This window comes from Bacillus rossius, chromosome 1 (genome assembly GCF_032445375.1).
Source record: "Bacillus rossius redtenbacheri isolate Brsri chromosome 1, Brsri_v3, whole genome shotgun sequence".
NCBI lineage: Eukaryota > Metazoa > Arthropoda > Insecta > Phasmatodea > Bacillidae > Bacillus > Bacillus rossius.
Window position 1 is genome coordinate 143,452,110 of NC_086330.1, and position 24,345 is coordinate 143,476,454.

Consider the following 24,345-nt stretch of genomic DNA (forward strand, 5'->3'; position numbering starts at 1 on the left):
TGCCGAAAATAATCAGGAGCACACGGAGAAAACCAACAAAAGTCTTGAAAATCTACACTGTGAATCCATTTAGATTTATGGTTGCATATTTAATATAATAATATACCTAGCATAGATATATACATTTTAAGTATATGAATATTTGTAACATATATTCTAAGCATATTATTATGCAAGACACTATATCTGTAGTTACGAACGTGAAAGACCAGACTACGATAACTGGTTAGGATCTGGCTGGTGGCCTTGCACGACCACTGGCTTCACGAGCCGAGTACATGTCTTCCACTGACGTAGGACAAGCCACGCGTGCCTGGCAAGATTACAAGGGTCGTTATTACCCTCTCCCTCCACCACTTCTATCGAATCGTCCTTCCTCGGCGTTGTTATCTATCACTGAGCGGTCATGGGAATTCCACGGGCTACCACGTGGAGGGGCGAGAATAAACACTGCCTTTCTTGATGTTTCGGGCGTCGGGTCAGCCCGGATGACGTTTCGAGAAGGGCATTCCAGGTACTTAAGCAGCGACGTCGGCCTTCTCGGGTATGCGGCGAGAGTCCCGCAACGAGTCCAGCGAGAGTACCGAGACGAGTTCCGCGACAGTGCCGAACGAGTTCCGGGCGAGTTCCGAGAGTGAAGGGAAGTGCGACATTGGCGAAGAGGGTGAGAGACCCCTTCGAGAATGGCTTGACGCGGGGCGAGAGAGTGTGACTTAGTGGCGCGAGACAGCGTGTATGGACAGGCGTAAGGTAAGGGTAGAACCACTGTTGAGCCTAGCTCCAGTGAGAAGTGCAAACTGTGGAACTTAACAGACATTGAGTGACTTGAGAGTAAACATTTTTAAGTGGCAGTGATTTGTAATTGGATATTTTTTAAGAACAATTATTTATTATTAATGTAAATATTAGTAATTAATAAAACTGTAATACAACTTAATTGGGAATCCCTTACGAACCCAGTTTTCCCCACATTAGTTCTCAACAATATACCTATATTAATCGTTTAAGTGTAACATTAACTGAACTGGTATTATTCCTACTATTCAACTGAAACGTGAATAAGCTATGAGTTTGGAAATAATATTAGAAGTTTTTTATAATTTTTATTTTATTATGAAATCCTCTGTAATAATTAAAATTTACACAGTTGTTAATTAAAACATTTCATAAAATAAAATGTTTTTGAAAGAATTCCTTGATATTGTGGCATAACTACACAGTTAATTGCTATTTCGTACATTTATGTTAAGCAACCGAAAACACAATTATATTTTTGTGATATATACATTGGCACTGCTACCAATCTTCAAAGGCAAGACGAGTATCTCCTGGTTTGAAACAGTAGTCGTCTGGTCGGCAGCGCGCGAGGCATCACGCGACGTCTCGCCGCATGCGGTGCACGGCGGACCACACGTCGTCGGCCAGCAGCAGAGGCTCCTCGAGGGCCGCGAAGTGCCCGCCGCGGGGCATGCGGCTGCACTGGACCATGTTCAGGTACTGTCCTTGCACAGGGACTCGGGTCTGAACACGATCTCGTTGGGGAAGAGCGCGCACGCCATCGGCACCTCCACTGGGATCCTGGCCAACATCCACACCAGCAAGTGAACACATTTGGTACACATCCATGTGTGGCAGAATAACCCAAAGAAAAAGGGGGGGACCACGAGCCACTGTGAGCTCAAAAAAAAACATCAACTTTTGACCTGAACCTATCTCTAAATCAATGCTCATGAACAGAATTGAGGCCCCAGGTATTGTAATAAGAAACCCCTAATTAACGAAGGGTGTATCTGGGTTAGTGAGGCGGGAAAATAAGTGTGAAACTCGCTGGGGCTTAAAGCACGTATTGCCTCTAAGGGCAAGGCTCTGAACTAGCGCGCAGTCTTCTCATCGTGCACAGGGAAACTATGAAATTTGAGCGGTGACCGTAACATTATATGGCGGATAAATGAAGATAAAGATATAACGCAAGTCCCTTAAGTGATTTCAAGCATTTGGATCGGTTGTTTTATGCCTAAATGTTTTCCTGAAAACACGCCTTTTAGCCATTTTAACGCTTCTAAAAAAAAACAGTTTAAAAACCTACTGGTAACAAAACTACTTATCGACCCTCAGCGAATTTTTAAATGCTTTTCGTAAAAAGGCCCCACTCTGATAGATATCTTGAGTAGTTTTCAAATCACGTGGTTTTGCCTGAATCTGTGCGTACCACTGGCCGGTCCGCCAAACGGCATGAAGAGCTCCAGGTGTTGACGACCCATTAACAAACCACTCAAGATACATTAAATGTGCCTGAGCCATTGCTCTTGTCAATAAGTTCCGTTTCATGGTTTCGTCCTTAACAAGTATTTTTTTGGCAATTGAAAAGGCTAAAAGGGGTGTTTCCAGGGACGATTTTAGGTATGAAAATTGTAATTACATCAATTTAATATATTTAGGGACAAAAAAAGGTACACTTCTCTTTAATAATCCAGCACAAGTCCCATAGAGGCATGTTACCAACGCGAAGACTGTAATGTAGTTTTGTGCCTGGTGCGTAAAGGCGAAGAGGCGTGTGATGCTTAAATCAATGTCACCCTTAGCGACCCCATGCCTTTTGAGCCTTTTCGAACTTTTAAAGTGCACATCCAGGCCGCACCGTTAATGTAATCATCAAAACTTATGAGAGGCTGATGTCACGTACAAATGATGATCTAATACCTCCAAAGTAACGAACAATTAAGTTATATTCTTTCGGAAATTTGTACAAGGTATATTACATTTAATAGCAATTCAGTTAAGTCGAAGATTTCATTATAAGGCGTAATGTACCAACGAGTAATAACGCCTATCTAAGGGAGATTTAAAATAAAATAAAAAGTATGTCATAGTCAATCAACATATTATATTACTAATCAGTCTTGCAGAATATTTGGAATAACGCGTAAATTTAAAATGGCGTGTTTTGCCATAAACAAAAAAATATAAGTATATACCTTCTCTGCCAGCAGGCATTATTTTACTGTGGCAGGATAATAAGGCCAATGACTTCAAATGACAAAATAAACAAATTATAATCTTAATATTTTAATTTTTATAAGTAATAAAATAAATGCAGATACGTATTTAACGTGCAACACTTATAACAAATCTATACATATCTTCACCTGACAGCCGCCAGGGCTCTCAAAAGCATCAGCATCTTTCTCTGATAAACCGACACACTCCTCGTGATACCATTTGACGCATTTTCTGCATTGTTACATGTCAGCCATCATGTACTCCTCACAGGCATGACAATACCACCCCTTTTGAGTTGTAGAAGCACATTATTTGTAGGGGCTGATTTCTTAGTGGAACTAATATTTGTTATTATTTTTTTCTTCTTTTTCTCAAAAAGATCCTTCATACTGGAGTTCCTCTGTAATTTATGGCCTTTATTTTCTTGTTGGCCTTTTTTTCTTTGGTTTTTACCGGCGTCGGCATTAGCTGCTGATATGGAGTTCTCTCTTTGTTATGCTCATAAACAATGAAATTGTTGAGTTTCTGAGCTCTAGCAGGTTACACAAATTTAGATTTCATTAAGAAATTATAGGGTTTCTCTCCACAAATGTTTTAAACCCTTTTTTGCCTGCCAGCTTGATGGTTTCGTTGAATTTATGATTAATGTTATTCTGCACACAAAATCAGTACACCAAGCGAAGAGAATTCTTCGTGTCACAGGCAGTCCTATTTCAGCAAACCTGATTATCCTGTTCACAAGACCCTCCTCTTGTTCTTCGTTCAGGATGACTTTTAGACATAGATTTTTTTAATGCTTCCACTTTGGAGATGGTATATTATGGTTCTTCTAGGGACTTTGTACCTCTCTGCAGCTTTATGTGTGCTAAGGATACCCATTTGTACTGCTCTAACAGCCGACACCAAGTTTTCTTCAGATCATAATGCCCATTTGGGAGATATTGTCGTCGTTGACACTAAAAAACAACGTAAAATGAACAAAATAGAGCAAAAATAACAAAATAAACACCAAAAAAATTATTAATTTATTATTTACGTTGGTAAAACATTTAAGCATATAAAAAATGATATTAAAATTGCAAAAAACAAATAGTTAGTTAAAAAGGCCTATGACCAAATCTGATAGGCCTTAATATCCGTCCGCCACGTAAGTAAGAAAAACAAAATGAACAAATATTTAGACTGCAATACTAAATTCAAACTTTAGGCTTCAAAAGAACATGAATTTGTAAACAAATAGAGCAGAGGGTTACGTAATCAGCTGTTTGCCACAGAATGTTATCACTCGCGCGACGCGGCCTCTCCGGAGGAAGGCCGGCTCAGCCGGGGAGTGGGGAGCGCGCTTCTGTGGCGCGTACTTCGTGTGTGCGCGTGTCGGCCGGACGAGCGTCATTTCAAACAAGGCAGGCCTTATTACCCGCGGGTACCTTAACCGGGTTTCCCACGTGACTTTGCACCTGGAAAGGTGGATTAGAAGGGGCGACCAATACACTTTTAAAGAGTGTATATTCACTCTTTTTGTTGCCTTGACATCTTTCACTCTCATGCCATAACTTTAGAAATCTAAATGTGGCGATGGTGTTTCAAGCATGAATTTCCGTTGCAAATAGGTAAAAAAAAAAAAAAAAAATCATCTGAGTTGTTTCTTCATGCTTAATTTTTTCAGGCGACTTTATAAAAATTTAAAAAAAAATTAAGATATTTTTATAATCAAAACACCAATTTAAAAACAATTTCTTCGAGCCTAGCAACATGCTTTTCCCTCTTCGAGAATTAATTCATTGTCTCCCATAAACACTTAATACCAAAGTTCAAGGATTTTTATATACTTTGTAACATAACTTTAACATAATTGATCACTGTAATTCCTGCATTTACGGGAAAAAGAAAAGAAAATTTTAAAAATTTTAAAAAAAATTGAACTCTTCCAGTAGTCGCCAGTGATGTGTAAACATCTAATCTCGGTAATGAGCAAATTCGTGTGATCTCGTGTTGTTCATGTTGCAAATAAACTTATAATACGAAACTTTAACACGAGCTTTAAAGTAAAATTCTTTAAAATAATGCCAAACGTAATAAATATACTGATGAATAGAAAAAAATATACGCTTTTCAAGTACTTATATACCAACATTTATAGACGCGAATCACACACAAATAGAATGTTAAACTATTGGAAACGTCCCCGATAAAAGCGAAATAAACTTGAAAAAATCCTAATTCCCGGCTTTAGAACTAATCTCGACAAGAAATATTTTTAAAGTAATTTTAATCTTGTTGAAATTCACTAAACAAATAATACTTTAAAGTTTCTGCGCACGTTAGAAGTTATACATGTATGGCATTACTAAAATATTAACATGAAACATTAAAATAACATATTATAACATTAAGTAGGTGTTCGTATATTTATTTTTTCTCAAACGACTGAAATCATTCTGTAAATAATTACTGCAAACAAATCTCAACATTTTTGAGCTGATTCAAAATTAGTATTACAAATTATTAAATTGTCATGGTATTAAAATAGTAAAAAAAATTCTAGTGAAGAGATTTGAACCATATCCGTTGAGGTTAACAAGAATGCGCTCTACAGCTGTGCTACCGAGCACTTTGACACATTGCAAGGAGCATATTCTTTATATTAAGCATTGCAATGCTAATTTGATTATGTTATTTAAAACTTGAGATTACTTTCTACTATGACTTTTTTAATTTACCAAATATATACCGGGGTTGTTTTACTATCATGACGAAACATTTGGCGCGCCAGTACGTTTGGTATGTACCTTAATGTTTACTAAAGTGACTATATACGGTTTTAATTTGCTACACGTAGGTCCGCCACCTAAGTGTCACATTTATGTTAATCTACTTCTATTCCATATTAACGAAATCACTCCTACTAAATGCCGTATACCGAGAGCTAAGATGGTTACACGTCAAAAAGGAACGTACAGTTCAGACAGAAAGGAACTCACTTTTCCAAATTGAGGGCGCGGTACTCTCTGCAGAGGGCCTCGCTGTAGAGCCTGACGGAGGTGGTGATGGAGCCGGAGATCCAGTAGATCATGATGTTGTCCAGCAGGTCGTCCAGCCGGTACTTGACTGTGAGTCCTCCATCTGTCCGCGACTCCCACTCAGGATTGGTCCACATGGAGAACTTCTCCAGGATGTAGGCGGCGAGACCAGCCGGGGAGTCCCTCAGGGCCACGGCTGGAAGGAAACACGTCCATAGAGTCTGCACTCACGGCACAAACATACTTCAAACACTCTTAAAATTGTCGAGGCACGAAAGTTATGGAGCTTTATTGGAGATAGAGTGAACAAAGTCTAACGATACATTGACTAACGCTATGCCAGTACACCGAGAGAAAGGTTTGTTTTTAATGAACAATATATTTGTGTATGGTGAAATACACACACACACATATATATATCCCAATGTGCGACTCACTGACTGACACTCATCCATACAAATTCCATCCCACTTTCAAACGAGCTAGAAGCTCGACATTTTTACAGGAGGTATATCTCGACCCGTACCGACGGAAAAATAATTCCAAGCCCCTAGCATTAGCGTTTATACAGACACTGTTTGGTTTGCTAACCAATTGACTACCAGAATGACTTAAATAATTATAGAACAGACAGGCACCCACTCCATTGAATAATAATTCCTTGGTGCCAACAGTGGCCGTAATGTGACGTATGTATTCGGCAGTTCCATTGTCCATACAGAAATGGGTCACAGGTAGATTACTGCACAGCTTGTCTGTGAGTAGGGTACACCTAAAGGGGCCTCAGGCGACGAGATTATAAGTTCTCTGGTGGCTTTCAGCATAAGAGCGTGGACTTACATTGTTGAATAAATCCTTAAAGATAAGTTAATATAATGTAACCATGAACGTTAACCTAAAACTTTGCATTTATTTTGATCCCAAACGAAAATAAACAAATTTTAAAACGTACCAATATTAACAATTAAAGGTTCAAAAAGGATTTAGTCAACATGCTATCAATTATTGGTAAAATAACTGTATCTTAATAAGCATGAATTTTCGACCATGCTATTAAAAATAAAAATAAATCCGAATTATAATATTATAAATAAAAAGAAGCATTATATTAATTTTTCGCAGTATGCTTTGCCACTCTTCTTAACGACCACCAGTTAGTTCCGCACTTGTTCAGTGGTATGCTATTTATTTTTGGAAATTCAGAAAATTGCCTTAAAACTGTACATATTTGCGCCAGAATTTAAAAAAATTGTAATTTTCAACCATAAAATAAAATTACTTTGTTCGTTCAGACAGTTATACTTAATCTAAGAAATTGGGGTTAAGTTAAATATGCCTAACCATTATTTAACACTATAGTTAATGAAAAAAATATTTAAGCCACATAATAAGCTTTAGCACATAGCAGAAACACAAATCAATGTGATGATTATTTTAAAAACGATTTTAGCAAGTTCATCAACAGACACCCTAGTGAAACAGTGCTGCCTGCCACCTTTGAGTAGAGAGAACTGGATGACTCTGGGACCATCTAAGTTCATCCGCATAAACCCACAACCATTATCTCGCAACAATTTCTAAACTCCCCAATTTAGTCTGAAATTCTAGCTTTGCGAATTGATGGTTTATATTGGTTTAGAGTTTTTAAATTTAGTAGGTAACCTTGAATGAACGCAGGCACTATCCAACCATCCATACTTATTAAGAGCAGTATGTATTAATCTTTTATTTATTTGTCCATTAATAAATAAAACAAATGGTAATAGAAAGGGTAGGTACTAAAAAAATTCATGAATGTGACTTTTTGATGAATATTCATTTAACTGCTTTTTTTCAGATTGCACAATCCAGGTATCTCTAGAATGCACTAAAGAAAGTTTCAAGATCGAACATGCAAATAATTGATCTTGAAGAAAAAACCGAATGAGAAACTGGTAACCACTCCAATTCCATCGCATAGTGTGACACAGACCTATCTGACGTATTAAAAAAATGATCTCATGTAAAGTTACCACTCTAATTATGTTTGAATACCTCCTCGTAATGGAAATAAATGACTAGCAAACAAAACTGTATTTGTAAAAAATACTGTAATGTTCGTACACTTCGTGTGAGCTCCTCGTTTCTCCACGGGATGGTTAACCAGCCCAAGTTTCCTTCACCTGCTTCGTCCGCAACCCTTGCATTCCTGAGCGCGCCAACCCTTGACTTGTTTAGCAGCGCAAAGACACAGAGAACTGGCAAAGAGTGCCGTTACTGCATGTTGCCGCGAGGAAAGAGAATTAGACTCACAGACTGTGTCTGGCTTGGTTGCCTGGAGATGCATGTAGCCGAACTCTTTGATGAAGTAAGCCAGCCACTTGCTGATGGGATACAGCTTGTGTTTGAGTTCCTCCTCCACTATCAGCGTGGGCCAGAGACTGCCGAGTATCCACTTGAGAGTGCTGACGGTCATTCCTGAGTTGCACATGTTCAAGTGCATTCCTAGAAGACTGGAAACAGAAAATTTAATTGAAGCGCTATAAAACGCAACTTATACTACGATAAAATAATTTTGTTGCAATAGATTTAAGATTTAGGAGATACGGAACATACTATTCAAATTAGTTTTTGGTAAATAGTTATTAATTTTATTCAACATAGTTTTATTACCAAACTTTGCCCACTTTCAGATAATTTCACAACTGTGAACTTTCTCAGAATACATAGAATAACACTGAAAATAATTATTAGGGCCATGTATTTTTCTCAAAACATATTTCAGTCCAGCTGTGTGTTAAAAGGTCACAGCTTTGTCTGTATTTCTTTGTTAGCTTGGTTTATTTCAGGTACATGCTTCAGTGCGGAAGAAATCGCGTCCAAAATGGTTCGGCCAAATTACAGACGGCCACCAATTACAAGGGAAAAATCACTAGCGCAGGCATTCCTTATTGCAGTCTAATGAGCGATCAGAACCTTTTTCGCGAAAAATATATTCCCTTTGGTATTATACTTCTCTACAAAAAAGTTTCAATAAGCAAAGTTATGCGCTGCAGTGTTTATTCACGGGCATCGCACTCCGGAATAGCTGGTTAAAATTTTTATCTAGCTTTCTCTTGGTCCCCTGAAATCAATCCAGATAACTGCTGGGTCGGACTCTTGCAGTAGGCGACGACCATTTTCTTCTCCAATAACCCTGAATATTTAGTGTATTTTCAACTTCATTTTTTAAAACAGTTAAACAAATAAATCTAAGAGATTACAAACACACGACATTTTAATTTTGTGTATAGAAAAAAAATCATTGACTCTATTTATGACAAAGTAATGTAGTTAAAAACGAACATTTTCTGTTCTCGGACCTGTAGGTTAATAATATTAAAACAATATTTCCTTAATCTGTAGTGGTTTACATTTTTGAAACGAGCTTAAATGTTACACAAAATCCATGTTGTTTATTTTTCGTATGTACTACATAAAATAGTCTTTCGTTAATTACACTGATTATGGAATTGTTTGACTAATAAATTTGCTAATTAACTAAAGCTCCATTATTTATATACCTACATAGAGTCTTAAGATATATTATGTTGTATTTTCATAACTAAGATGTTTAAAATATGATTTTTAAATTTTTTATCAAACTTTGATGTGATGCTATAGTGTACCTAACAAGTACAAACAACTTATATTAAACGCAACATTGAACATGTCCAGGGTTTATTCCAGGTCAAAACCTTAAGGGAACTTTTAGAACAAGTACTTTTATCAAAATTTCCTTCAAAAATTAAATCATCATCAATGCATAGGCTTCTAAGGTCAGAGCCAGGGTTCAGTGATATAAAAAAAAGTGTGAAATGGGTCAAAAAATATATCGGGGAATACAACTGTTTTGGTGACCGATACTCACTTTTCTTTGCAGACTATCCCCATGCTGGTGGCTATGACGCTGCCCCAGTCTCCTCCCTGGACGTAGAACTTGTCGAAGCCCAGCTTGCTCATGAGCTTCTTCATGACGACCCCTATCTGGGCGGGCCCCAGACCTCGCTTGGAGGCGCCCTGCGAGAACCCGTATCCCGGCAGAGAGGACGCCACCACCTCGAACACAAAGTCCGCCCCAGCACGAGGGGTCGTCAGCAGGGGAATGAGCCCGTAGAACTCCCTGACGGAGCCCGGCCAGCCGTGCAGCAGCAGTAGCGGTAGCACAGGTGTGCTCGCCGGCACGTCTCTGGGCTTCACGTGTATGAAGTGCAGGTCGAGCCCATCCACGCGCGTCTTGAACTGCGGGAGGCTGTTGAGGAACGACTCCCTCTGCCGCCAGTCGTACTTGTCGAGCCAGTACTGGACCACCTCGTGCAGGTAGTTGGAGTTGAAGCCGTACTCGAACCCGACACCTTCCAAGGGCGGCGTGAGCTCGGGGGTCCTCTTCAGGCGTTGTCTCAGGTCTTCCAGTCCCTGTGACGAGAACACTAGTGAGTGTTGCGTTATTCCTTCAATTTCACGTAACAACAGGGAAGTGCATTTTGGAAAGCACAGAACACAAATTAAATGCAGTAATTTACTATCATACTACATGTAAATTCATGGAATGCAAAAATTGTATGTATTAATTGAATTATATCACAAAAAATATTTATCTAATAATACTGAAATGGCTACCATGTGGGTTTTTGGTTGAATACATTTTGCAGGAATAATTTCCTATGTTGGGGTCGGAATTTCAGACGACGTTCAATAGTCTCCGCCATCGGGTATCATAACCACAAACTTGCAAGATCATTTAACAATAAAATTCAACAAATTGTTCCTACTGCAGTCTCTCAAGTCAACGATTTGGCACATTTGATTACAATTGTGAAACAAGTTACCATTCAGACAACAAATAATTGTCTTCACTTAAAGTGAATTATAAGAAGCACTCCAAATCCTCTACAAATAACTTGGTGAAGACGAAGTGAGCATTGACATAGATGATCATATATAGTACTGTGTATTCTCGATTTTTTTTAAATTTAGGAGCAAGATATTCAAATATAGTGGAGGAACTATCATGGTTTCACCACTCTTTCCTTATTTGGCCAAAATTTTAATGGCTGACTTTGAAGAAATGTTAATAAATACCTGCCAGCTGAAACCAAAAATGCTGTTACATACATGTGGATGGCATTTTTGTAATATGCAAACATGGCACAGAAACACTTCCAGGTTATGATAAAATATATAAACAGCATTCACGCAAACATAAAGATCATCATGGAAGTGGGGGAAAAAATGGAAAATGAAGCTTTCTGAATGTGCTGGTGACATGTAAAAAGGAAAATCCCATCTGCCACAGCGTCTACAGGAAGTTAATCAACAACTAGGTATTTCCAGGAAATTTTTCATCACTTACAGCAGAAGAAAAGAACAGTTATTTTCACTTTGGTCAGCAGGGCTATTAAGTTAAAAATTAAAAACCAACTTTGGGGAAGAGATGGAACAACCCTTCATATTTAAATTCTTTGTTTGTTTTTGCCCGGATATTGTCAAGGACATAGTCTATAATGGTACAAAACGCTACACGTTTTCCAAAAAAATTACTAATTTTTTAAATAAAATGATTTTTATATCAAAAGGTTCGTCTTCTCATAAAGCATGTATGTTTATAAGTACCATATTTTATACCCACAAACAAGATTGAAAGGACATTGACCAAGGTAAATGTACGATATACTTATTACTAGGAGGTAGTAAGGCGCCTAAGGCGCCCTTGAAAGATGGTGAATACAACACGACTTTAATTTAATATACACAAAATTTTTGTAGTCACATTTCTTTAGGTGCATTGCAAAAATATGATGACAGTGAATTTATAAAATGTAAGCGCACCATGCAAAGAAATGTCGCAGGATGAAAACAAGGATACATACAAAAAAAAAAGGCTAAAAACAAATTAAAATTATATATGTATACAAAAGGCAAAAATACCAAAGTTTTTTTAAATAAAATTTTTAATTTCACAAGAATAAACATACTTAAAAAAATAAAAACATAGATTTTCGAAAGGGAAAAAGTAAAAAATTGAAAATGTCATCCACCTTTTTTCGTTTATAGCTAAAACAATTTAAAAAATAAGCCTTTTTAGTCTTTATTATAAGAATAGATATTCGAAAGGTGCCTAATGATAAATAAAACACATATTTAACAATTAAGCGTATTCCACTTACGTAGCTGTATTTCGAATGTTACTCTATTGTTACACTTTCATTTTTTTTATTTTATACAAATCTCTATGGAGTAGGCTAATATTTGTGCTTCATGATACGCTTGTCTCCAAGGTTAACATATCTCTTTGGCGTGACAGATTCAGTTAGTGAGTGTTGGACGTAACTAAATATTGGATAATCACTGTAATGCCAAATTTCTTGGGTATTTTAAAATTTGAGATTACTTTTTACAATGATTATTTTAGTTTACCAAATATATTCCGGGGTAGTTTCGCTTTCAAAAAGTTTCATTTTGCACACCAATATGTTTGGTAGGTACCCTAATATTTACAAAAGTGACTAAATACGGGTGTATGTTGCTACACGTGGGTCCCTTATTATTGTGTCACATTTCCATTCATCGACATCCGTTTCTTTTTCACGAAATTACTTCTACCAAATGCTATACACCAATATCTAAAATGTTCACACATAAAAAAACTTACATTCGAGTGTATTGAATATAATTTTTAAACTTTTAAAGATTTTCTGATGAATGGGAAACCCTAATATAGCATGGTACTTATTTACTGAAACGATTTTATTCCAGGTACATATTTTTTTCCGTAGAAATAATGTGCTTGGCACCATATCTCTCTCTCTCTGCCCCCCCCCCCCCCCCCCCTGATAGGAAGATAGGGTTTTAAAACGATCCAAGGAGAAATGGGGCACTGAAAGTTTCAAATAAAATGACAAAAGGTCGTGGTGTCCACTTAAGCTAAACAAAATGTGTTGACAGTCAATTGACTCACCTGTTCGGAGACTTCAATTTTGAAAGGTCTGATCGACTCGTCGACTTCTCTTCGTTCTCCTGGGCCCCACCAGGTGTCAGGCAGAACTGGTATGGGTGGCACTTGGGTTATCTTCAGGTAGACGCGTCTGAGTACGAAGATGATAGCCGCTAGCACACTCAACGTGAATAACAACCCCATGATTATCTGTAAAATATTCATCCTACGATATCATACATGACTACGGGTGCACAGCATGACTTATTCGTAATATTGCTGCAGGTTCAGTACAAAAGGAACTTGAACACATATATATGACATAATGGTCTATAGTGCTTTCCTAGACTGGTATACGCCTTTGAAGTTGGAGTTGACCGACATTTATTGTAAATAATATAGAAAGTATTTGAAATGGTACACTAAGGGTTTGAATAATACTTAATTGGAGAAATTTCTACAACCACCCCAAAAATGGTCGCTTTGAAAAATGAGTTCATTGAAATAATGTGTGGTAGCAAAACCCTTAAAATGACTTCAACTTCCTGATCTTCTTCGCTGAGCTTCTGTAGCTCCTTATCTTTATAAGTCTTCAAAAAGGACAAAATTTAATTTTAGACCGTGTTAAGGTCCCTAAATTATCCTGGGTGGAATATCTTGAGAGGGACGCGACGACTAAACAAGGATACCTATTCTAAAAATAAAATAATGGTAATGCCCGAGGAAAGCGGATACAACCATTTGTTAAAACGTGGAGGATAGAGTATGTGGTCATTTTTATACCACATAGTCATTAGTGTGAATAGCTTAAATATATGGTTTTTATACAAACATACATGACAATAATATTTCATGGCTTACTACTAGTCATGATTAAACTACTAAACAGTAAAAATATAAAATGAAATTATACGTATAAATAAGCATTTAAATTTGTTTGCTTTTTAAAAAAATCTAATTTTGGTTCTGAGTTTGATGAAATTATGCACACTTGAATTTCTAAAAAAGAGAAAGGTCACTTTTACACGAGGCTTCGTAAAACCACCCCCGTACAGCTTCCCCAACCCTTAAAACAAAATTTTATACTTCTTGAAATTTTGCACACTTAGCATTCAAATTAAGTGAGGAATCACTGCCTTCAAGTGATAAAAAAAAATCCTTCTGTAGGTATACATATATCGAAAAATCACAACCATCGTCTTTTTCCACCTCTTAAATTAAAATTGTAGTACTTTTTGGCGAAATTGCACACTTGACGTTAAAAATACGTCTACGTCTGATTAAAAAAAAAACTACCATTATTGTTCTAAATTACACTGTAAAATATTTTTGTGAATTTACAAGATAGTCCTTAAACACTCAGTTGCCAACGATATCACTTGTAAAATTGTAACGCAGAGCTATGTACCATTGGCAATTTTTTATAGTGCAATTTTTTTTTTAAAGTGTAGTGCCCCTTCAATATACGTGAAGCCTGGGCAACGCCGGTTAATGCAGCTAGTTAGCTAATATAACATAAATTATCCGTTCATCAAAACTTTTTATAGAGGGACAAGTTCCCCTACCCCCTTTTTCGAACCCACGACTTATGTATAAAAATATATTCCTGGCTCCATCTTCAGATCAGTTCGATGGTATCAAATTATTGTATTGCCATCTGGACTACATACACTTGCAAAGTTTCCAATCGATACGACAGTTAGAAGTGAGTTAAAGTCGACTTCCAAGATTAGTTTACATAGTTCGTTAGTTAGTTTTACAAGTGGAGCTAATGAAAGTGTATTAAAAGGTAAGGAATACTGATGCACGCACCAGCGAGGCTGGCGTCCGAAGCCAGAAGCAACACACACGCGGCACACCAGATTTACGTGATCCAGCGGCGAAGGCAAAGCGACAGAAGAGTGTAGCTAAACGCTGTGCCGCCAATGTGACCTTTCCATAAACGACTTTCATGAAATAATCAGCAGACGTAAACGTTGGTGAGGGGAAAATTTTCCTTTTGATAGTTGGTACATAGCAGCGTTGATTTAATATTGCGTTTGCAGAACTACCACACTGTTAAACATTTTCACCTTAAATTTACGGAAAACGCTGGTTAAAAATCATCCAGTGATTTCCGTAAGTCTACCGTTATCTTCAAAGATTTACGGGTACTAAGTTCACTTAGTTTGAGCATGAATCCACAAGAATAATTTTGGTATAACAGCAAAACTTCAAAAACTTGTAAATACTAAAAGCAAAAACACTCTAATGTCTTCCACGTTTATAAGGAAAAACAGAGCTCAAAATTTAAATACGACGTGGTTTATTCGAAGATCTTGTTATCTGAAATTACGAAGAACTCTTCGGTTATTTAAGGCAAATTTTTCAGTGATATGTTTGTAAATTTACTGTAATTTAGAACAGTGCAAACTAAGAAAATACTTAATATAAACTAAGCGATCTTTGCTAATTAAGCCAGAATTTCGGTTTCTGAATTCCCTGTTTTGTTGAAACGCGTATTTGAACGAAAGAAGTAAATTTTATAGACTGCAAGTTTTCTAAAGTTTTGTTGATACTCAAAATTAATTTATTCTTCTCAGCTCACGCAAAAAAAAAAGTAAACTGTAAACTCAGACGTAAATTTATGCATAAAAGAACTTTAGATTTTTTAAACAATATTTCTTCATATTTTAAGGTGCAATGTATTTACAGTGCATGAGCGGGAATATAAATAAACCGTTCCTAAAATATATGAAGAAAAGAAATTGTGACAAAGTATAGGGGAAGGTAGCCGAATTTGGACCGCCGCCTAAGTTGGTCCATGGAATTTTCCGCTCCCCTGATAAACAGAACTGTCTGTGTGGCCAGTGCGCAGTGTAGCTACCCCCTCCACGCGTGACCGTGCTGAAAGTCGAGTGTCTGGCGCCACTGGTCGGCGCGCAGTGTGGTTTGATGTGTTTTCGTTGAAGCTGGTGTAAATGTTGTGCGACAGTTCATAGTGATTTACAAAACCACTTGGTAAGCAAACAAATTTAACATAATGTTATTGAAAACTACATAATGTAGGCTACACATTCAGCAGGATGGTTAATAATAATAAATGTTACTCATTTATGTCACGTGTATAAAAAACAAAATGTATGATGTTGCCGATGTTGGACCATTTGAGGTTTCCGAAATTGGACTGGTCCAACTTAGGAAATGTATGATAAAAATTGTTTTGCCAATAACTGCAGTCTTTTCTCCGGGCCGCAACCAGGATTTTGTTTAAAAAAAAAAAAAAGGGGGGGGGGGTCCATTACCCTAGGGCATTTTGGGTTCAAGCATTAAATTAGGGAAATTTAGGCGCTTTTTGAGTCAAATTTTTAATATACAGTTGTAAAAATTGTAATATCTTTGTTGAATGCAGCATATGGACGTGCAGCAACAGTCGGGACTGCCCAAAGTGTTTTTCGTGCAACAGGTGTTTGGCCTGTAAATAGGCACATATTTCAAGACCATCACTTTACTGCTTCAGAAAATGTAGGCCTTTGTAGGCCTATTGTCAACGATATGCCTTTGACTGAAAATAAAGAACCGGAACAATCCCTATCAAACCAAAGAACACCTTGTGAACTAGACTCTCAAAACAATGATGCAAATGAAATTGAGGCTTGTAGCAATCAGAAGTCTTTAGACAACAGTCGCCGTACATTCCGCCACCATCTGAAGGAAGTGTCTCCTCTCCCGAAAATGAATGAATGCTCTACATCGAAATTCCGGCCTAGTCGACAAGCTCAAAAAGCAGAACTTCTAACCAGCAGCCCCTATAAAAGAAGACTTGAATTATCTCAATCTGGAAGGAAGAAACGACTTTCATTTGGGAATAAATCTAAGCAAGTACAGTATTCACCTAGCAAGAAAGAAATTGATAGTGACTGGTATTGCATCATGTGTGACGTGGCTGTTCAGGAGGACATGATCCAGTGTATAGGCTGTCGTACGTGGGTACATTCAAAATGTGCCAATGTCAAACACCACGTTAAGAAATTTTTCTGTGTAATGTGTGTATAGACATTTTTGTTAGTAAGGTTTTCTATACAAGGATAAGTATCTTTTACTGCGACAAGTGTTCAAGTATTCAGAAATATTTTTTACTTATTAATTTTAATGTTTTACACAAATTACATTAATAATTTCAAGTTTAAAGGAGACTTGATTTAGTTGCTTATATGTAATATCATGAAAGGCGAAACCAAATTGTAATTAATATGTTTACTGAAGATGTTAAACAATAGGTCCATTATAGAACACCTGGTCCAATTAATGAAACCTAAAGTCCAATTTAAGAAACCGATTTCCTAATTTGGACCATTTGTTACAGTGCAGAACAACCTTTATATTATTTTTGTTTATCGCTTGTATATTATGCAAGTTTTGTATATCAGGAGTAAGCCCATTAATTGTAGAAGATGTTAGTTTGTTAAAAAAAATTTTTGCTATTCAGGTAACTGAATTATAGAGACAAATAGTCAAAACGGTCCAATATAGGCTACCTTCCCCTATCAGTACTCGCCCGAGATGTGTAACATTTAACCTCGGAAAATACGAAACTCGGACACGAAATTTAACGTAGTATTATTTAAGATGATGTCGAGTGTGATAAATATTTGAAGATTGTGTTTCAACTACATTTTTAGACGCGAATCACATGTAGTATCCTCACCCACCGCTAGAATTCGCTGCCAGAGCAGCTACGTCGACTATGGAATCATTTGATTTGCAAAGTGAAATAATAAACCATATAATTAAACAGTTCCGAAGAAAGCGAAAATGACTTGAAAATGTACTAAACCTCGGCTTTGGACCCGATTTTCGACAAATATTTTTTCAAATACTGCCCATATTGTTACAATTCAGTAAACAGTTAATACTTGAAATTTTCCCTTTTGTAATTGTGAACTATGGTTAGCGCCAAAACGTAAGTTTTACTATCTAATAAACTAAGGGTTGATAACTGAAAATTAAAGGGTAATTTTACACGAATGTTGGTTGACAACAAGAATCTCCTGGAATTTTTTTTTACATACATGGGTATGTATATTTTAACCTGAAAATCGGATGTAAAAACTATACCGATGTAGTTTTAATTTAGACGAAACATGTTGTGGTCAATTTAGCTTTATGTCGTGGGTTTTCAAGCTTCTAAAAGTAAATTTACACGTACACAGACTGTGAAAAATTAGCTTTGGTTTTGAAATTTATCACAATCTTTGTGTAATATTGCATCAACACTGACTGTAACATAAGCTTGAATATTCTATTTTTAACACACATTATGTCTGCAATCACACAAACACTGACAGTGAAAAATTAGCTTTTAATTTTAATTTTAGTGAGCCTTTTATGTAAAAAAAATACACTAACATATTCTGTATGAAATTATTGCACAGGCCAACGAAGAAAAAACTTTTGAAATAATTTTAGCTAATTACTGTGTTATTTGGTGTGCTGATACTGTAAATAATAATAAAAAAAAGTCGTATCACCCAACAATTTCTCACATTTTAATATTTAAAGTAAATATAAATTATTTATAAAAATAGATATAAAAATATTTGTAATCATATAAATATCAAGTTGACAATATATTTCAGTGTCATGATGCTACCAATACAATCAAATGTTATAAGGTTGGTAGTTCTGAACACTACACAGCAGTTCGTTTTCTTCTAGTTAATACAACCTCGAATTGCAGTGCTTAACCTATGTTCTTTTTATTCACTTTTTAATAATGCTAATCGTGGTTGTAAAAACTCTCCTAATAGTTGTCTCGATGCTTCTTGGTCAACAAAAAGGATTTACTAAGTTTACATGTTTTATATGTGAGTGGGACAGCAGAGAAAAGGATCAACTTTGGTCCAAAAAACAATGGCCCTTAAGAAAAACTTTGACACCTGGCATGAAACATGTTTTGTATAAGACTGTAGTAAACCCCTTTTGCCATCACTCCACATAAAACTGGGAATGAAATATTTGTTAAAGCTTTTCGTTGGGCCTTATATTCGTAACTAATGTTCGATTTTAACTTCATTTAAAAATGTTGTTATTAAATTTTTGCGCAATGTGAAAACCCCTGACTATGAATTTATTGTAGCTAATATGTTAAACAAGTTCAAAGTATTTGGTTGTCTGATGAGCCTTAAAGTCTGCTTATTGCATAATCATCTTGCTTTTTCCCCCTGAAAACATAGGTGATGTGAGCGAAGAGCAAGGGTAACGGTGTCGTCAGGACACAAAAGCGATGGTGAAACGATACCAGGGACGCTGGAATACCAATATGTGTGATTACTGTTGGTCACTTCACAGAGAACAGCAAAATGCATCACATCGAAGAAAAAGCTATGCAAGAAATTTTACCGAGAAGAGGGAGAGAAAGTACAAAAAAATATAAGTACCTAATACTCGCATTCATTTATTTAATATTATTGTAAGTGGTAATTGTAACTGAATAAAAAACTTATTTATCATTTTTTTCATCTAACATTTTCCCTAGTTTTTGAAATAAATAATTGATGTCTTATTGGGAGTGAACTGTTGGTGATAAAAAAAAGGATACCAAATATGGTTTCAGCACCCAAACATACATGAAATTTTGTTAAATTGGTTAAAAATGTTTTTACAAATATTTTTTTCGTTGGCCTGTGTTAGCTTATATGTTTGAGCTTTTAAACACACTGCGTGTAAAATCCCACGAATACAGACCGTGGATAAGCACGCAGCTTTGTTTTTCGGTACATTTCCCTCAATTCTGCCCTGCACTAGAATAAAACGAAATTCTTACCTCGGTTGCAGCAATAGACTGCTTCGAGTGTTGGGAGCCCTCCTCTTCCTGCCGCGTGTCCCTACCTTGTCACTCAACTCCGGACCGACGCGGTGTCTAGGCCCGAGGCGATAACTGCTTATCAGCATGAGACAGCCAACTTTTTTCTTTACAGTGACTGCTTCACCACTATTCCAGCCGAGTCATGCACCGATGATTTTTTCCCGTTGTGCAACTCGTAAAACGTAAGGGCTCCGCCTACCCGGGCACACATGCGGTGAGCAGAGCTTCGGGAAAAACAACGCGATTTCAAATCTATTCAAGATATCAGAGTGGGGTCTCCTTACGAAAAGCATTTAAGAGTTCGCTGAGGGCCGAAAAGTACTTTTGATTTTGGATGAAGTTTTAAAATTGTATTTTTAGAGGAATTAAAATGGCTAAAACGCATGTTTTCAGAGTAATTTTTAGGCGTAAAACAACCATTACAGATTCTTGAAAGCACTTAAGGGACTTGCATTACACCTTTATCTTCATTTCTGCGCAAATTAATGTTACTGTCACCGCTCGAATTTCACAGTTATCATGTGACGACGAGAAGATTGCGTGCCAGTTCAGAGCCTTGCGCTTAGAGGCTATACTGCGCTAGAAGCACCAGCAAGCGTCACGCTTATCATCCCGCCTCACTAACACAGATACACCCCTGACGAGGCGGGCCCCTTAAGGCAGTGATGCCAGTTACCCCCTCTTATTCCGTTTAAAAATCAGAAATTTTAAATTGCTTATAGTTAGACCATCGTCAGATCAATTTTGATAAACAATAAAATTTGTTTAATCTTAAAAATATCTCGTATTAATAAACATTTTTAAGTTTGGAATAAGCTTTCCTTTCCCCCCTCTCTACGAACTTTTAAATATCCTAAGAAAAAATACCAAAGTTTTTCTTACTTCATTCATTGGATTATCTTTGAATCATATTTGATCAAAAATAAACATATATCCTTTTTTTGTTTTATCTGTAAACGAAATTGAAAACAAGGACTTTCTTACTGTCGTTCTATCGATTTTTGGATCAGATCTGATCAAAAACTAAAATAAGTTTATTCAAAAATTAAGTCTAGTAAAATAAGTACTTTTCTTTTCCTTTTATTTCAATTTTTAATATATATTTTTATTTTGTGTTTTTTTTTAAATAATTGATTATATTTCAACAAACAATTCTAAATTTTTATCAAGCTCATAATTTATTTTATTTACACAAACCGTTTTCGAAATACTTTAATTGTATACATTTGTAGTTTTAAATAGTTAAAACATCGTTTAATAATATTTTATTGATCAATTACTTCGTTCTAACAGTATCTTGAATAAATAAATACATTTATAAGGCTTGTTATATTAAAATGCGAAGTTAGACTTACTTTTAAATTTCAAATTCCTTACCTGTTAGATGACTTTTGGATCTAATTTTATAAATTATACAATTATTATTTGAGTAAGTTTTTCAAATGATCATACTTATCAATCATAAAAGTACCAAATTACATTTTCAACCAACTTATGTAGATATATTGGTTAGGTAATCAGTTTGGATAAACCATAAAATTAGTTTCATTAATGTGTTAAAGAATAATATAATAACATATTTAGCCTAATGTTTTTCCTTTTCTTTCATAACATAACATTCCTAGATGTATATTATTAGAACAATATTTTATTTGTCATTAACATTTATAATAGTCCTCCAAATTAAATCAACGATATATTTTTTCTCAAAAAAAAAAAAAAGGGCAGGTTAGTTGTTCAGTCCTTTTTTTTTTTATAATTTTAACCTTTCCTGTACACGACAGATTTGATCAACATGTGTAATAAACGTGTCTCATTAAGTTATCTAGTGAGTCAATTTTCTAGACATGTAAAATTATAATGTTCGAATTATTTAAAATAAAGACTTTACTTTCCAAGCTGTAGAACTTTTTTGCCTTAGTTATTTTCGACTAATTCATTTGCAGAAATACTGATTCATCAAATACTTGAATTACTTGTGTCAATATATTAATTAGTTATTTCAGTAAATTAAACAAGCTTATTATGTGATTTTTAATGTACACAGCGATAAATTGTAAGAATACTTATTTTGTTTACAAAACAAACTAGCCGTTGCATTTTGATAAGTGACATCGATAAATGAAAACCCACTTCTCTCTAACCTAATTTTTCTACCATACATCGCTGAATTCAGCGGTACACTCACTACACTCGTTATTTTAATACTTATATCTAGTCTTTTTTTTCTATTTGTCACGTGGTCGAGAAAATCGCGGCTGCCGCGCTATTGTGACTCCAGCATGAATCCACGAGTGTTGCGTGAGACATGCGTGTGACAGCGCTCAGATCCGAGGCCCTGTCGCCAGAGTTACGGAATGCCCGTTCCCACGCACGAGTGGCGGAACTCAACCGTGGTGCCGCACGGCGGATCCGACCAATCCGTCGCTCCGGAAATTGCGTAACCCCCGAAATCCTCGACGAGGATGAACGCCCTCTGGAACGCAGAAAGAGCCGGGCTGCGATGTCACGACGATGTCTTTACGCATTACCCCTCCGAGGGCAATCTAGTCTCAAAGTTGCCCCCCTCCTTCCCCCTCTCCCGCGGGGCTGACGTCGATTATTCTGCCTCCGGGTCTGACGCTGGGTTAACGATCTGCGCAAGGGACGCAACGACGCAACAGCGTAACACACAACCAACTCAAGAAAGTCACAGTCGCCTATAACGCACGCAACTATCAAGACGCCACCAACCCTACAACTTGAAAACGTAAAATAGTAGAAAACAAATTGTTACAGCAGGCTTTTTAGATAATTCGTTTTATCACTAAAACAAAACAAAAATTTCAATTATTTGATTAAAAAATTTTGTTTTTATCGCTGTGTGAAAGTTGAAGTGTCAACATTATATATAATACAAGCTGCAGTACCCGGCGTTTACCGAGGTGAACAGGGGTGAAGGGGACTATTTTTCGATATCAGATGCACAGTAATTGTTTTCTTAATTTGAACAAGTGTGCAAAATAATGTCTATCACCGGCAGAACCCGGCAGACGTTGTTATACCAGTGTATAGTTATTTACCTCTAAATATCTAAAAATGTACCGTATGGTCTGTATGTAATATCAAATTTATAAAGCGTTGTAGAAAAAAGTGGAAAAATAAAAGATTACTGTTACAGAAAAGATTATATTATCTAGGTAATGCCCGGCCTGAAATGCCTCATTCATTTGTTTTCACTAAATTTTTTGAAGTACGTACGCATATGCAAAGCATCTCTCTCTCTCTCTCTCTATATATATATATATATATATATATATATATATATATATATATATCCTACTAACTATCTTCATGAAAAAAAAACACTTCGATGTGCCAACTTTCATGATGATCGGTCGAACGGTGACGGAGTTTATCTATCTCAGATATATTTATACCAACATCCCTTTTATACGCATAACGAGTGTGTCTTCAAAACTTTTCAGAACACTTATCTTCAAATATGGCCGTCAAAAACGAAAGCCGAAACTTAAGAAAGTTGTTGAACAATTCTTGATTTGCGTTATTGAACCTAGCGTAGTTTATAAACTGGTATTCTAAAATGTGATTTCTGAACATTTTACGTCTTGCGTTTCTTGCGTAGTTTATAAACGCCTTAGAAACGACCCCCTGGATGTTCTACAGCCTCCGTAAGCTCTCGGCCAACCGTTCCTGCCAGCAACCAATTACAGAGGTCACGAACTCTGACTATTCAAGGTCGGTAAGGACGAGGATGAAGGCCCCATTTCAGGTCTTTTTGCAGCGCAAAAGACGCGAGGTTAATTAACGGACTTTGAAATCAGATTGATGAAGCTCCCGTGAGGTTTATTTTACTTGGAAATACACGGCGCAGCCTTTATTTTTATCGAACTACGTACTCTGTGCTGGCCCCATAGCTGTACATTTTCTCGTGAAGCAGACTGTTCTTTAAGTCACATCAGCTTCTTCACTTTGAACAGTGTAAGATGTTATGTTGCATAGTCTCAATAACAGCTCGTCAAACCAAATACACATCACTGTTCTTGAAAACTCTTTTAAAATGTTATAACGCTAAATGGTTGATGATGTATTGCTTAAAAGTATCGTATTTTTTACCACACTCTAAAATATAACTCAGAAACATATGATGTATAGTTTGTACCTATTTTAATTTAGTTGCCAAATTTCTTTGAAATTTTTTTAAAATTAAAGTGATGAATTTTGCTGAATGCTGAAACAAATCATTCACACTGATGAAGCACTAACTATTTGTCGTTATACTTCAGATCTTTAAACACTAGATTAGTTTTTGATTATGTTCCAGAACAGTTTGAATGCCCAAATGCCTATCTATCATTACTGGTTTTTATTCACATGTTTTGTGAATATGTATCTTTTTTACGCAGCGAAGGATAAATGGTGATATTTAGGGAGACACCAATAGAAATAAAAATATATATTTTTAACCTATGTTGAATAATAGTAAGTTCATGTGTTAAAACACAAATCTTTACTGCGGCTGTAAG

The 24,345-nt window shown here is 36.3% G+C and overlaps 1 protein-coding gene across 1 annotated transcript; it reads right to left on the bottom strand.

Moving 5' to 3' along the window:
* Positions 1 to 1,129: 1,129 nt before the first annotated feature.
* On the bottom strand, positions 1,130 to 19,860 carry LOC134529538 (juvenile hormone epoxide hydrolase 1-like). The gene is given in 7 exon segments (XM_063363739.1): positions 1,130 to 1,499; positions 1,502 to 1,578; positions 5,982 to 6,216; positions 8,313 to 8,512; positions 9,910 to 10,454; positions 12,997 to 13,182; positions 19,778 to 19,860. Coding segments are annotated over 6 exon segments (1,365 nt in total). The 5' UTR covers positions 13,177 to 13,182; positions 19,778 to 19,860; the 3' UTR covers positions 1,130 to 1,371.
* Positions 19,861 to 24,345: the final 4,485 nt, after the last annotated feature.